This window comes from Melozone crissalis, unplaced genomic scaffold (assembly GCF_028551555.1).
Source record: "Melozone crissalis strain CALT ecotype California unplaced genomic scaffold, PUWL_Pcris_2 ptg000016l_1, whole genome shotgun sequence".
NCBI lineage: Eukaryota > Metazoa > Chordata > Aves > Passeriformes > Passerellidae > Melozone > Melozone crissalis.
In genome coordinates, this window is record NW_026535794.1 from 54253866 (window position 1) to 54268324 (window position 14459).

Sequence of the window (14459 nt, forward strand, 5' to 3'; positions counted from 1 at the left end):
TGGACCAGATTTCACTACAGCCAAAATTTAAAATACACTTCCTATTACAATATTTCTCACACCAAAATACAAGTGCTGTTTCATTTTGAGACTTTCCTACAACATCTGTATATAGAATACATATATAATGCATAATAGTGTATATGTGAAAATCACATACTACAAACTGTACTGGAATTGGATTTTCCATTTTACTTCTTCAAAATAAGTTCCATTTCTCAATCCACTCCCCTTTTGAACAGAATCCACTTTCATAAAATTCCTACAGGCCAAAAGCTTGAAAACATTTGTAATTCAGTAGAAGAGAGCTACTCTTGAAAAAATTAAAGGCTTGGGTATGGCTGGTGGTGTGATGTTTTTTCATTGCACAGAATTTAAAAATTGAAGTAAAAATTTGCCTTGAAACACCAAAGCCAGGCAGCACACATTTTAAACTTAGCAAGAGAGGGATGAATACAGCTGAATTTCTGATTCAAAGTACAGTTTAATTTAAGATGTGTTCATCGGGTTGTTTCACTTTCAATGAATTGGCATTTTTAAATGTAAAAACATTCCATAATAAGATTTCCAACCAGTTTTAGTACTTATTTAATAGACACATACAAACTTTAATTCCTCTCTCTTGTCCATTAGGAATTACTTCCAGAAATATCATATTGCCTTAGGCCTTTTCAGTTGCAGAAACCTCTACAAGTAAAAAAACCTCCCTATAGTATTAGGAACATGAATATAATTTCATTTGTCTTGGGACAGCCCTCAATATGCCACAAAAGTATATTTCAACAAAGAATAACAATTAAAATATGGTCCTACTTAAAAAAAAGGAAAACAAAATAACCCCCAACCAAAATCAAACTCAAACCAGCACCAAAACCCTCACAATTAAAAAAAAAGCAACAAAAAAACACCACCAAAGCAAAAACACCCTACACGTTTTATAACTTTTGCTCTTCTATTTGTTCAAAATACTGAATGTAGAAGCTTTTACCAGATGCTAGGAAATTTTTTTGCCAGGATGCATACAAAATAACTTCCAAAATAAGAGACAATCTGATGGCTAATGAAAAAAAAAAACCTACCCCCTTCATAAGTTTTCACAAATAATAAACTTAAAACATCAAATAACTACCAACTATCAGATATTTCAATACTCAATTTACTGTGACTTTTTTTTCTGAGGCATATTCAGAGAAATGGCTAAAGGAACTGTAATGGCCTTCTGGGACAGGAAGACTAAGGTTTCAGTAAAAAATGTTAAATTAATTTTTATAGTGATGCAAAGTCAGGGAAGGGTTGTTAAGGGATGGCCTGTTGCCACAGGGTGGAGTTTTGTTATGGTATCCTTTTAGAGTCTGCAGGTGTTTGGCAGGAGCTGAAATCAGGGCCAGCTGTGATATTTCAGCTCCGATATTTCCCTCCCCATATTTCTCAGAAGTGATGCATCAGGATGATGTCTTACACCTGATGTACTCAACTTGTGTGGTATGACTGGAACTGCTGGGGGGGCATGGGGGAAGTGCCACTGCATGGTTTTCATTTTATTTTCAGCTGACAACATTCCTATAGGAAAACTCATCAACATGAATGGATTTAATATAGTAAAACACCAGATTACAGTTTATTAAACTGCCCATTTTTTTTCTGAGTTGTTTTGGTGCTTCCTGTATTATGCCAGCTATTTAATTAAAGTAAGAACACTCTATAAAATAATGTTGAAAGAAAGTACAGTGCAAAAAAGGTGAGGGCAATGTTCTAAAGAAGACAAAAACACCTTCAGTCACCTAACTTAACCAGCAAAGATCTCTGTCCTTGCATACTTAGCTGCAGTACAGTGCGTACCTGTTTTTGTTTTGTTTTATCTTTTGGGAGAATTTGAATAGTGTCTATTAAAAATGGTATTCTCTTTTAAGTTTGTTTTGTTTGGAAATCTTCAAACCACATTGTATTTCATACACATATTCCCCAGGGTATGTAAAATGGGACCATACTGAGGTCACTCTTAAGATTTTTAAATGTTTTAAGAATTCTTTTAATGTTTGTACTAGCTTGGCCTGGTTAAAAGAGCATTTTTCAAAAATAGTTTTTAAAAGTTTCACTTTTCACTTCACTTAGTTTTTCACTATATAAATTTTCATAGTCTATACTGTTCTATTAAGCATTTGTAAGAACTTTCACAAACATTGCCTTCTCCCTCACATTTTTAAGGAATTTGTTCCCTTAACTAGCCAATCTCCTTTTTCTCTCAGCCGTTTTATCCAAATATGCACAAGTACACACGTACATCTCTCCACAGACTGATTGACTTACCAGTACAAATGCCTGTGGTATTCATTAAACTTCACAAATGAATAAAAGATTATAATCAGTGGGAAAAGTGGACATTTAACTCCATTCATGGAAAAACAGTATCACCTGGCACTCCAACTGAGTAAGAAATTTCCTGGGTTTTGGCAGCTCACTTGGAGTACGACTGAAGCTGTTAATGATATTAGTGAAATGTCCTGGGATCAAAAAATATGTTGTTTTATCTCAGTTTATAGAAGGAGTTATATAAGCCACTCCCAGCCTTCAGAGCTCTGAGGTCCTTTTAGTTAAAATCAAATTTGAAAGCACAACCAGCCTGTAGCCAATTGAGCTCCATTAGACTATTTCAATCATCTCTTGTAGTGGTCTTTCCCCTTACGTCCTCAAATGTGCTTCCAGCCATCCCTTGCATTGTTCCAGCCCCCTCCCTAGATTGCTGTCTCCATCTGGTACCAGCCCAGAGCACCCTTTGCAGCATTACTGACAGCTGAGCTGACATCCATGCAGTGCATCTTGGTCACTAACAGTGCAAGACTACACTAACAATGCAAAGGGTTCGTATTATAGATATAAAAATCCAAAGATGAAGGAGGAAGGTAATGGCAATAAATGAAGTAAATAAAATGCTTAGATCCAATCTTGATGGTAACACAAAAAGGAAGATGTCAGCTAAGCCTGTGTATTATCTATTAGAATTAGATAAGAGTTGGGCAAAATTGAGCTACCACTGGGTTTGATGTTTTTCTGCACTCTTCACAATGGTTGAAAGCAAATGGCGAAGAGAAGCACTTAACTGTGCTATGATCAAACAGTGTTAAGTAAAATTAGAGTTTCACATGTCATAGAGTATCAGTATGCATGGTTATCATAGGCAAATTGAGTGACATCTTCCTTAGAACTGTATTTTCTGGTCTAAACTGAGTCTGAGAAAATCACATTATAATGTGAGCACTGGCAAGAATTATTACAAAGCTTTGATACTTGATAAAAATCTGGGTTCAGGTTTATACATGGGAAAATGGGTGGATTGATGAATAGGTAGATAAAGAATTGGTTGGATAGTCACATCCAGAGGGTATGGGTCAATGACTCAGTGAGACATGATTTTGGTGACAAGTGGTGTCCCTCAGGGGCGCTTTTCGGGACCAGTGCTATTTAATGTCTTCATCAATAACAGACAAAGGAATCGAGTGCACCCTCAGCAAGTTTGCAGATGTCACCAATCTAAGTGATGCAGCTGCCACACCTGAAGGATGGGATGCCATCCAGAGGGACTCCCATATTCTTGAGAAGTGGGCCCATGGGAACATCACAAGGTTCAACAAAGCCAAGCCCAAAGTTCTACACCTGGGTCAAGGCAACCCTCAGGATCAATATGGGCTGAGGCATGAGAAGATTGAGAGCAGCCCTGCTGAGAACAAATACAGGGACTTGTATCCACCTGTATTGGTGGATGAGAGGTTAGACATGAGCCAGAAATGTTTGCTTGCATTTCAGAAAGTGAAATGTGTCTCAGGCTGCATCAAAGGAAGTGTGGCCAGCCCATCAAGAGAGAGATCCTTTCCTTCTACTCTGCTTTCACAAGATCCCACCTGGAGTATTGTGTCCACCTCTGGGGTCCACAGTATCAGAAGGAGCAAGTTGGAAGAGTCCAGAGGAGTGCAGTGGAGATGATCAGAGGGCTGGATTGAGCACCTCTGCAATGAGGAAAGGCTGAGAGAACTAGGAATGCTCATCTTGGAAAAGAGAAGGCTCTGGGGATTCCCTGTTGTGGCCTTTCAGTACTTAAAAGGGAGCTATAAGAATTTTTAGCAGGACCTGTTATGATAGGACAAGGGTTAATGACCCTAAACTGAAAAAAAAAAAGTTAATTTAGATTAGCCATAATAAAGTTTTTACAATGATGGTCAGGAAGCACTAGCACAGGTTGCCCAGACAGACAGTAAATGCCCCATCCCTGAAAATATTCAAGATCAGACTGGGTGGGACTTCTGAGCTATGTGATTTTGTTGAAGATACCCCTGCAGATTGCAGGGTTGTTGGAATAGATGACCTCACAAAGATCCTTTCCAACTCAAACTATTTTATGATTCTATGAAAAATCTTGCTGTGATTAGAGTATGTTCTTGTTGGTGGGTACTGTTTTTCTCCTATTATACCTGGGATTTCATAGTGCAGAGGACACTTAGATTACAGTCTCTCAGGTGATAAATTCCTTCCCCAGTCAATCTCAGTCTTTTTTTTTCCCTTGCTTCCTTTTAACTGAAACTATCTGTGAGAAAACACTTCTTTCAGAAATGAAATAAAGGTATAACATGCAGCTATGCACAAATATTGGCATTAAATTTCCAGTAGCAATGACTGGGTGCCACATATTTCAGAAAAGTGTGTAGAAAAGACGGTTTTAAAGCAGTTTCATGAGGAAAAGATTAGCATGCACCTTACAGAAAAATATTTCAAAAAACATGCCATATCAAACTGCAAAGCACCATGGTACCTTTTATTGATAGGCTAACTATATCAAGTAATAACCTGAGACATATTTATATATAACATATATATATATAACATAATATTATATATGTGAAAATGTTATTTAGGTGAATTCTAACAAGAACAAGGTAGCCAAGATATCCTCTTTCCAATTTGGGAGGTAATAGCCCATGACAAATAATGTTTTAAAAACAGTCTCTTTCAGAGTAGACTCAACTTCTTAAAATTCACAGCATCAAAAAAGCACAGAATATTTTTCCAATGTTGCCCTAAGCAGAGCCAAGTCTGAGTAAAATACTCTTGCTGTATGTTCTTCAAAGCCCAATCTTAATCCCTGTAAAAGTTATGAAGTGAAAAATCTGGCCCATGCATGCTTTACGGCATGATACTACATCATTTTAAGAAGAGAGTATTTATTTAATAAAAAAATATTCTTTCCCTGCAGTCACCTAACAAATATTATTTTATGCCTCTAAAATATAATATTTATAACAAACATTTATTATAAATATTTTTTTATGACAGGGATTGCTTTGCCTGCTCTTATTTTCCCAACACTGCAATCACATTCGCAACAAACACTTCTGACAGCAGACATGGACGTGTACAAAATCAGAAGAAAATACCAAAATAGTCATTGATAAATCATTTTTTCTTGCAATTCTCTGTAGTAAAAATCATCTTAGAGGAGATTCATCACACATTAGAACAGCCCTAAAATTTTCAGCTGCAGTACTCAAGACAGTACAATTCAGTTTATCTTGGGCCCTTTAACCCTTCCTAAGCCAGAGAGTCAAAAAACAGCAAAGGCATCAGGGAATAGGAAGATAATATAACTCTGCAGGTACTAAAGTAAAAAAATATTGTTTATAATTAAGCATAGGTGTAATCCAGTGCAGTATTTAAAATAGATACAGAGATGAACTGTTTTTAGCTACTGAAACCAGCAGGCCAAGAAAAGGTTTCTTTCTTTCTATGGATTTTGTGCTTCATTTTTCTTTTTCCAGTCAAAATGTTGCCCATTTTTTTTCAAACAGAATTGATTTTGGTTGTCCAAACTCCATGCAAAAAAATTAGTTCTTTCAGGGCCCAAAAAAAGGTGTTTTTCTGCATATTTATGTGACAAAATGTATTTATATACTATATTATGGTTTCTTCCCCTGTTTTACCAGCCAGTTTTGAAACATAGACTCTACGTGAGACATGGAATACCTATGGTTTAATTTGTTGTGACAAAATCTGAGTTCCCAAGCATATAATTCATTCAAACATCTGTATTTATTTCTTAATATGAGCTACTATTGGCTGAAACTCAATTCATCATGAACCTCTCAAATCCCATTTTAAAGTAGCCAAAATCAGGTCCGAGTGGCAGGAGGAGTGATCATTATCCAGCACTTGTAAGACGTGTAATAGCGTACAGAACAGACTTGGTGAGGACCAACCTGAGGATCTGAGAACACTTGCTGCATGTTGTTGATTGGGCCGTAGGGAACCCCGCTCCCCTCAAAGAGCTGCAACCACTCGATCGTCGCTTTTTCTGAAAACCTAAGAGCAAATAAGAATGAATGTGGTTTAAACACTGTACTTTCAGATTCTAAGGAGTGTAAAGCATGTCTCCCTTCTCTTTCACTGCTTCCATACTCCTCTCCACTGATTTCTTCCCAGTCAGTAAATAAAATAACAAAAATGTACTAGCTATATTCTTCAGAAATGCAAAACTCAAAGATATAGGAGAAAGAATATCTCTGAACGAGCTTCTGTTTCTATCTGATAATCTGAAACAATGCAGGAATGATGTAAAGCTGAATTTATCATCAGTTTCAAATAAGGATCACTGGGTTTCCTCCCTTCCTTAATTATAGTAATGCACTTCACATTCGCTTCCCATCATGTACATATTTAACAACAAAAAGATACAGTGCAAGTACCATACAATACTGCTCATTAAAAGCTGATGTAAAGCATCATCAAAAACATACATCAGGATTAAAACCCACATTTTTAGGTCAGATAAGAAGACTGATCACATACTTATTTGTTGGATGGTTGTACAACCTATCCTAAGAACACACAGTTCGGCATATATACATGGTGCCTGTATGCTGGTGAACACATTGCCCCAGGTCTTTGTATCACATGCAAAAAGCAAATTTATTTCTTTCTAGGCATTCCATTTCCTAACTAGTAACACCACTCTATTTCCCCTGTTTTGCTAGATAGATTTTCTTTCCTCATCTGCCTACTGAAGTTGCATACATGAAGAAAAGACACTGTTGGAACAGTATCAGTCACTGAGAGATGGTATTTCCTGCAGTCTTCTGGGATCCTGAATCAAAGGTAAACTACTTGGAGATAGTATTGTAAAGTTCAGGAAGATAAATACCATAGAGGTTTGATTAGAAATCAAAGACTGGCTTCATGGTATACCTAACACTGAAAAGAAATTAGATGTGTTTTAAAGACCTGATGGAAACAAAATTAATGGAAACCTTAAAAAGGGACACTCAGTTACTAGTATTTTATAGCTACCAGTTTGCTGTTCCTTAAGAGCAATAACATCAGTAACATTCAGCTTTACTTCTAGCACAAAATATGCATGGCCCTTTCTCAGAGCTAGCAGATTTATTCCTGAAGTCAACAAGCAATTCTAGAAGAAATGGAAGGAGCAATAAAAAAGTCAAAATAAAAGGCCTTAAAAGTGCAAAATACGTTATAAAATGAAGCATGAGTCATGAAAGAATGAAGCAAAATGCAGCATAGCTTCTAAATAAAACAGATAAAAGAATATTGCAATGCACTTCATTGAATGTTAAAGTGACCTCATGGTAAAGATGTTGTCAGCCATAAAGACAGGGCTACTGTTGAACCCATCCAGGATCTATCCAATTTAGTACTCTGTTGGAGCCATACCTAGAACCAGGTACATTGCAGGAAACTGGGGAAAAAGCTAGCTCTAGAGAGGCAGATAACCTTCCTTCCTCAGTGATTACAGGTATTAACCATGATTTTAGTCTAAAATACAATTTGTATTTCCCTTCAGTACTCTCCATTCAACAACAATTCTCATTATCTGTATATTCTTGTTATTCATAGCCATGTAGCATTAAGGTTTGGGGCTCAAACTACTGCACAATGTAAATAAGATTTGCATCAAAAACTGTTTCCCTTCAGTTGCAGATGCTGTTTATATAAAATTATTCTGTTCCCTGCTAGCAACAGAGATGCTTCATATTTCATGGCCCACTAAATCTCTCGTTATAAATGGAAAGTTTTTTTCAGCTACTACTTTTTGACACTTCAAATTCTACTATCTCATTTCTAATAAGACAGGACAACTGCAAGAGGAATCTTGGGCTCAACTTCATAACCATGGTACTGAAGACCATCACCAGGAAATTATTGTAATTCTCAATGTATTACATTCAATTGATCTGTTAGTAATGAATAAGTCCTGCTATGTTATGTTCCCACACTTCTTTTTAAAAAAGAGTTTATAAATATCTTCCTGAGTCTAAAAAACCAGAACTTTTGCATTTAAAGAATAGCCTGAAAATGAAGTTTTTTCAGCAGGAGTGTCTATAATCTATATCTACATAACCAGTAGGCTACTTCCTGATATTGTGGTAAATCTGAATAATTTTCAAGATATATATTCTCCTTCAGTTGTACCATTGTGAGTGACTCAATATATAGTGGAGTTGTATATGTAAGCTGCAGAATCTGTGTACATGTTAAGCAAAATTTCTGTGATTCTATGTTAATTTCTACAATTTAAGGTTGTGCTTAGGTTTTTTCTTCCTACATGACAGAAAAAAACCCCTACAATTTTGTAGAAAACATGAGATTTTCCATTATCCTCTGTCTATTATTCTCAAGGGACACACAGTGCTTCTCATTGAAACTCTATCTAACTCTGATGGGGAATAGCTCCCTTTATTTGTGTTAAAGAAAGGCTGTTGAGAACATATTGTTAGGCAAACTGTTGAAAACCAAAACAGAACGCCACCACTCCCAATAAAGGTCTAGTATTCAGATTCTGAGAGCAACAGCATGGAACTATTTTGCTCATTCAACTATGTTTTATATATTGAAACATCTGCTGTACCTCATTAAGGGAGAAATACTGTTTCAATATCTGATAAAAGATAAGCCATGGATTAAAAAAATGTTAATTTTTACCTCTGATGTCAGCTGTACAAATTTCAATTTATTTTTTTTACCAACCTGTATGTATTATTCCCCCAACTAAAAACAATTTGTGATACTACTTACACAAATAAATACCATAACCATTACTTAAAGTGAAGGGCTGATGTTTAGGTTGCTAAGTACCCATTAATATCATGCTCAGCACTCCCAAATAACAAGAGAAGACCCTCAGCAAAAACTTCCAAGAAGTAGAAGACTAACATTCTCTCCTGAAAATGAAAGCTTTGCCAGCAGGAATTCAGAAGGTCTGGCCAATCCTTTTTCTCTTAACATATTTTAAAATGTCTTTCTATGATTTTTCATTGTTTTTAATAAATATCATACTTTGTATATTTTTCAGTTAAGAAAAATAAATTATTTACTTTCTTTATATATACACATACATAAACACAAACATTGTGATGGAAACACACACAAGGCTAAACGATGCTCCATCTTCCAAACTTGAGCTAGTAGGGGAAAAAAAAGAATCCAAGACTGTAGAGCATCTGAACTCTGAAACATGACACTTGCAAGAGGATCTTTACCTCAGAGATACTCAGTGACTGCAGGAGAGCTCAACACTGCTCAAACTACAGCTTCATTTCTTTTCAGAGGAATGCCTTTTCCTATAAAATGTTCCATCTGCCACATATATATGTATGTATAATCACAGAAATGCCCTCTAAATTACCTGTGATTTATTTATGAAAAATGTTTTAAACCTGTAGCTTAGCTCTCTGCAATTGCTACCAGTGTTTGAGAAGTTCAAAAGGATTTGCTTTTTACTGTACTAGTTTGTGGTATGAAGCTTAAATTCAGTCTCTTTCTGAAAGCACCTCTAAAACAGGAAGGATATGTACCCCAGTGAAGAACAAACACATTGCTAGGACATTTACTGCAAAACCTGAACTGATGCTTACTTCCTGAAGGGGTCAAAGTCTCCATGATGTCTTATTTTCATTTTAAGAAATACTCTAAGCCTCCTCCGCACTAAATTACACAGTGCTCATGAAATTACTAAAGCTGCAGTATTGAAAGGAGGCATCAAATTTCAGAACATTTAACATTAAATACATTTCATGCTTTAAAATATTTTAAGAATAGAAAGCGTGGCATAAGCTGAACTAATTGAAATTGGAAGAAATCCAACTAAATATATTTTTCTTCAATTAGTAAATCTAGCAAGCATCATTAAATGGAAACATCTAAATTTAAACTATACACTCAGCAAATTCATAAAAAAAATTTACAGCACAATATAAGAAAAAACCTCTAAAAGGCAAAAATTATATAGAAAACAAAAAAAGTTTTACACCTTGTTTTTTTTACATAAACTACAAGCATAGTTTGGCTTCTTGAAAAGCAGGATCTACATTCCCTTTTGCTTTCTAACAAATTCTAATTTAAAGAAAAAAGTAAGAAATGCATCTTTACATGTAAAATAGAAAAAGGATGTCTGCTGGACTTGTGCAAGTTATATGAAATGGCTTTAATGTGTTCATATTTTTTAATAGCACTTGGGTATGTTTCTAAGTTTCTCATTCTGATAACTATTAAAATAAAATTTGGTGGTTTTCTTAGCAATATTTTGTCTTTCAATGAAACAAAGACTTTAAAAGTTTGAATGAATCCACTTTGTGTGTATTCCATTTTATATGTTTTCTAGGAAACCTTCAATCCTTGCTACATCCTATGTAGAAGGGCAACCATGTTTCTCTAATGGATAAAAATATCCAATTCCACACAAAGTTTAGAAGAACTAAAGCAAAATACTGCTCTTTTCTATAGGAAACCTATGGCAATTAATTTAGAGAAGTAATTTGGACAGCTACCAAATACAGATGGAACAGCAACCTCCAGGATTAGTAAGAGCTTTCTACATGGGGTCAATCACAAAAAAGCTCCTCTGTTCTTGCTAAAGTCCACAAGAGTATTCCTGTGTTTTCTAGCACAACACAAATCTGCATCCTAGTTTTTGTTTTATTTTGTTCTATCAACAGTCTCTTCACTCCCAAATATCTAGAATATTTTTTCTCTTCACTACCAAACACCTCTTTAATTTTATTTAAATGAGTAAGAGGTTGGTACAGTTTCTTACAGTAGCATCTATGGAAGACACTACACAAAACAAAAGCCTTAGAAAATATTTGTTTGGAAAATTCAAAGAACAGATCATTATCCTTTAGTGCACGGTAAATACAGAATTAGTGCTTTCAAAGTGAATTCTACCATATTTACTCAATAGTGTGTAAATACCTCTGTCAGTGTGTACTCTTTTGGTACTGGTGACTCACTGGGAAAACCACAACAGACAAAATATTAAAATAGTCGTGATCAACATGATTGTACAGGTTTTGCTGAGAGATATTTCAAAAGCTTTAAAAGATGTCACATACAGTAGATTATAAGGGGTAGCTACATAAAAAATACTATCCAGACATTTGCAGTTACAACAATTCACCATGAAAATTCTTTTCTATTTCTATATAAATAAAAATATTTACATAGATAAATATTGTTTATTTATAGATAAATAAATATTGCATACTATAAATATTGCTACCTGTTTTGTAGAACTCGTAAAAAATCTTCACCTTTATGCACTAAATTTGTGCCAGAGGTTAATAGATTTTCTCTTTCCTCTATCAAGATTTGCATGCTGCTTTAAAACCATGTATGATTTTTAAGGAATAGCATGCCAGACAGAGGGAAACACGACTATCTTGTAAAATGCATTTCTTATGGCTACTGAGAAGTTACTCCAGCATGTAAAAGAACTAATTCTTTTGTAGTCAGCTAGTGTTAAGCTACACACATTAGAAATATACTGCTTTTCTCCAACCTTCTCTGTTTTACTCAAGTACAAAAAAGGACTGTAACTTTTATAATTCTGACAAAAGAAGCGCAAATTAACTGAAAATCAGCTAGGTAAACACACATCAATCAAAGTACATTGAGAAGGATGAAAAGTTGCATTGACTTTGTTGCTGGTTTTCTTTTAACCCAAGGGGATTAAGGAACTAGCAAGACACAGGTCAAAAAGTCCATTTAAAATCACTGATTTCAGAAGCCTCAAGTTAGAAATGTAAGTCATCAGAAAAGAGATGGCAAGTTCCTTTTCAGAAAGGATCTTGAACTTCACACAGATATGATAATCCTAGAAGTTTATTAAAGGTAAGAAAAAAACCCACAAAAAATACACATTAGCTTACCCAGTCCAAAAATCAGATGCTTGAGACGTTTTAGATCTCTCTCACTTGTGTACACAGAAGTCAGCATAAAATAGCAATTTAAAATGAAGCATTTTAAAGCAAAATGTGGCAATTTGGTAGCCACTGCCTCCACAGCTCAACCCTCTCTGTGCTAATGGTAAGGTAGGTGACTGGGGAAAGTAAGCCTTACCAGCTGTGCCACACTGAAGTCAATTGTCTTTCAAACTTCAAACACCTGTCTTGCTGAAGCTGTAAACAGCAAGATGCTCATGCATGTAATGTTATCAAGTGACTTCATTCAGCAAGGCACTTGGCTTAGAAAAGGAAATGGTGGGGATAGGGAAGGAGATTTACAAAGGCTGGGTGTGTCTCAACAAGTGTGAATTTAACAATGCTTCTCATCAGGCAAATTAAACCTCTTACAATACTCTTTCCCCTTTAGGTGCCCTCCTCTTCTGTTACTAGGTGGAAAGCATTTAGCAACGACTTTATTAACTGAGGATCAAGTTCCTCTGTGTTTCCTTCCTGCTCATTCCTTTTCCCCTCACACTTACATACACAGCATGCAGCTGTAGTGTACAGTCAAGAATAAGGGGTTTAAAATATAAGTGCTAGGAATAGAAGTTCCACTCTGAATCATTTCCAGCCCTAACACTTCTGAGTCCACAATAATTTGGTCAGAGGTGCAGGAGCACTAATCATACTGAATTTATGTGTTCTTCTTTATGTGAAGCTGCTTCAGTTTAAAGGCTGAGGGCCCATCTGCTACTCACCTTCCACCTACACCTATACACCCCCACACACTCTTTTCCATTTACAGGTTAATTTCCCAAAGTACCTTGGAGCACACATTTAGCTGCCCTTAATATGTGTCTGCATTACTGAGGTGCATGGTGGGATTCATGTTTGAATTCTGGAGTAATTTGAAGATCATCAGATTAAGCCCCCTTTCTCAAAGCAGTTTCTTTTAAAACTGGTATTATACTAGGTACTATTAAAATGGGTACTATACTGTTTTGCACACATGTAAAATTTCATGTGCAGTCTATATACGTGTGTCTTGACGTATGCCTGCTTATATATACACATACAAAATAATCTGCATTATGTCTGGTACTATTGTGTTCTAGTGGAAGCAAAAGTGAAAGGGAGGAAGAGGGGGAAGAGAGCAACAATTAAAACTTGGTTCTCTTGTTTGTGAGTTAGATGTACACCTAACTCACAAACCAGAGGTTTTCATGGGAAACTTAAAAAACAGAGTGCTCTGTAGTCTGTCAGTTCTCACATGAGCTGGGAGTCTCAGGGGCCTCAGTGGTAGCCATTGAACCTGACCTCCACCCAGGTAGGGTCATTTTAAATTGACTCTTGGCACATACACAAGAAAGGAAGGCAGAGGCAATTTGCTTTTGTCAAAGTTCTGCTTTCTTGTCATTTGGGGAAAATGTAACCTAAATAAAGAAGCAGATACAGAAGGCACCAAAACTTTTTTTTTCTTTTTTTCTTTTTTTTTCTCTTTTACTGAAGAGTAGATGTGCAAATGCCAGCAGTGGGAGGAGAAAGAGGAAATAAGATGAAGAAGAGAGGGAGGGGGCCTGTAGAAAGTGGAGGAAGGTGATGGTAACAGGAAAAAACTAGCACAGAAGGAAGAGGATCAGACATGGCAAAGGGACAACACCAGCAGTAGCAAAACAAGTTCAAAATGCCCCATGGGCCTATATCCTTCTTGCAGCATTTTACTCATTTCCCCATAGACTGGAACTAAAAACACTTCATGTCTTGAGATGGAACTGTTTTCTGTAATCCCTCCTATTGCTTCAGAATGAGAGCAGGCTCTCTCAGAGGCCGCATACCACTCCACAGGAGTTTACCTTCCCTTCACTTTTATTGACATGACATTCTCTGTGGATATGGGAACTTATCCTTCCTTATTTGCTGTCCCTCTCTACCTTTCATTTGTGCCCTACAGATGGAATTGAGATGTACAGAGAGCAAGCTGGATTAAAGGGCTAAGGACAGGCATGCTTCACTCTTCATTTCTGTCAGAGAAGAAAGAGGATGAGGAAATTTTTTCTGAAATAAATGGAGCAATTCACACCTTTCAGAGCAGTTGCTTCAAGTTGCATATATGTCTGAAGTCATATTCATCCCCATCTTGTATTCTCACTCAGTTCAGTATATCTGACTTTGGTGAATATATAATTTCACACCCTTCTGAGAAGTCTTCTCTTTAAAGGTCAATTTCTTCTAAGTGTTGCA

At 36.1% G+C, this 14459-nt stretch overlaps 1 protein-coding gene across 1 annotated transcript in view; it reads right to left on the reverse strand.

Annotated features, from left to right (window-relative positions):
• Positions 1 to 14459, reverse strand: part of SUGCT (succinyl-CoA:glutarate-CoA transferase) — a 322995-nt gene that overhangs the window by 182140 nt on the left and 126396 nt on the right. Inside the window, exon 12 of the mRNA XM_054273946.1 lies at positions 6243 to 6345. Coding sequence (XP_054129921.1) covers positions 6243 to 6345 — 103 coding nt within the window. The remainder of the gene's footprint in view (positions 1 to 6242; positions 6346 to 14459) is intronic.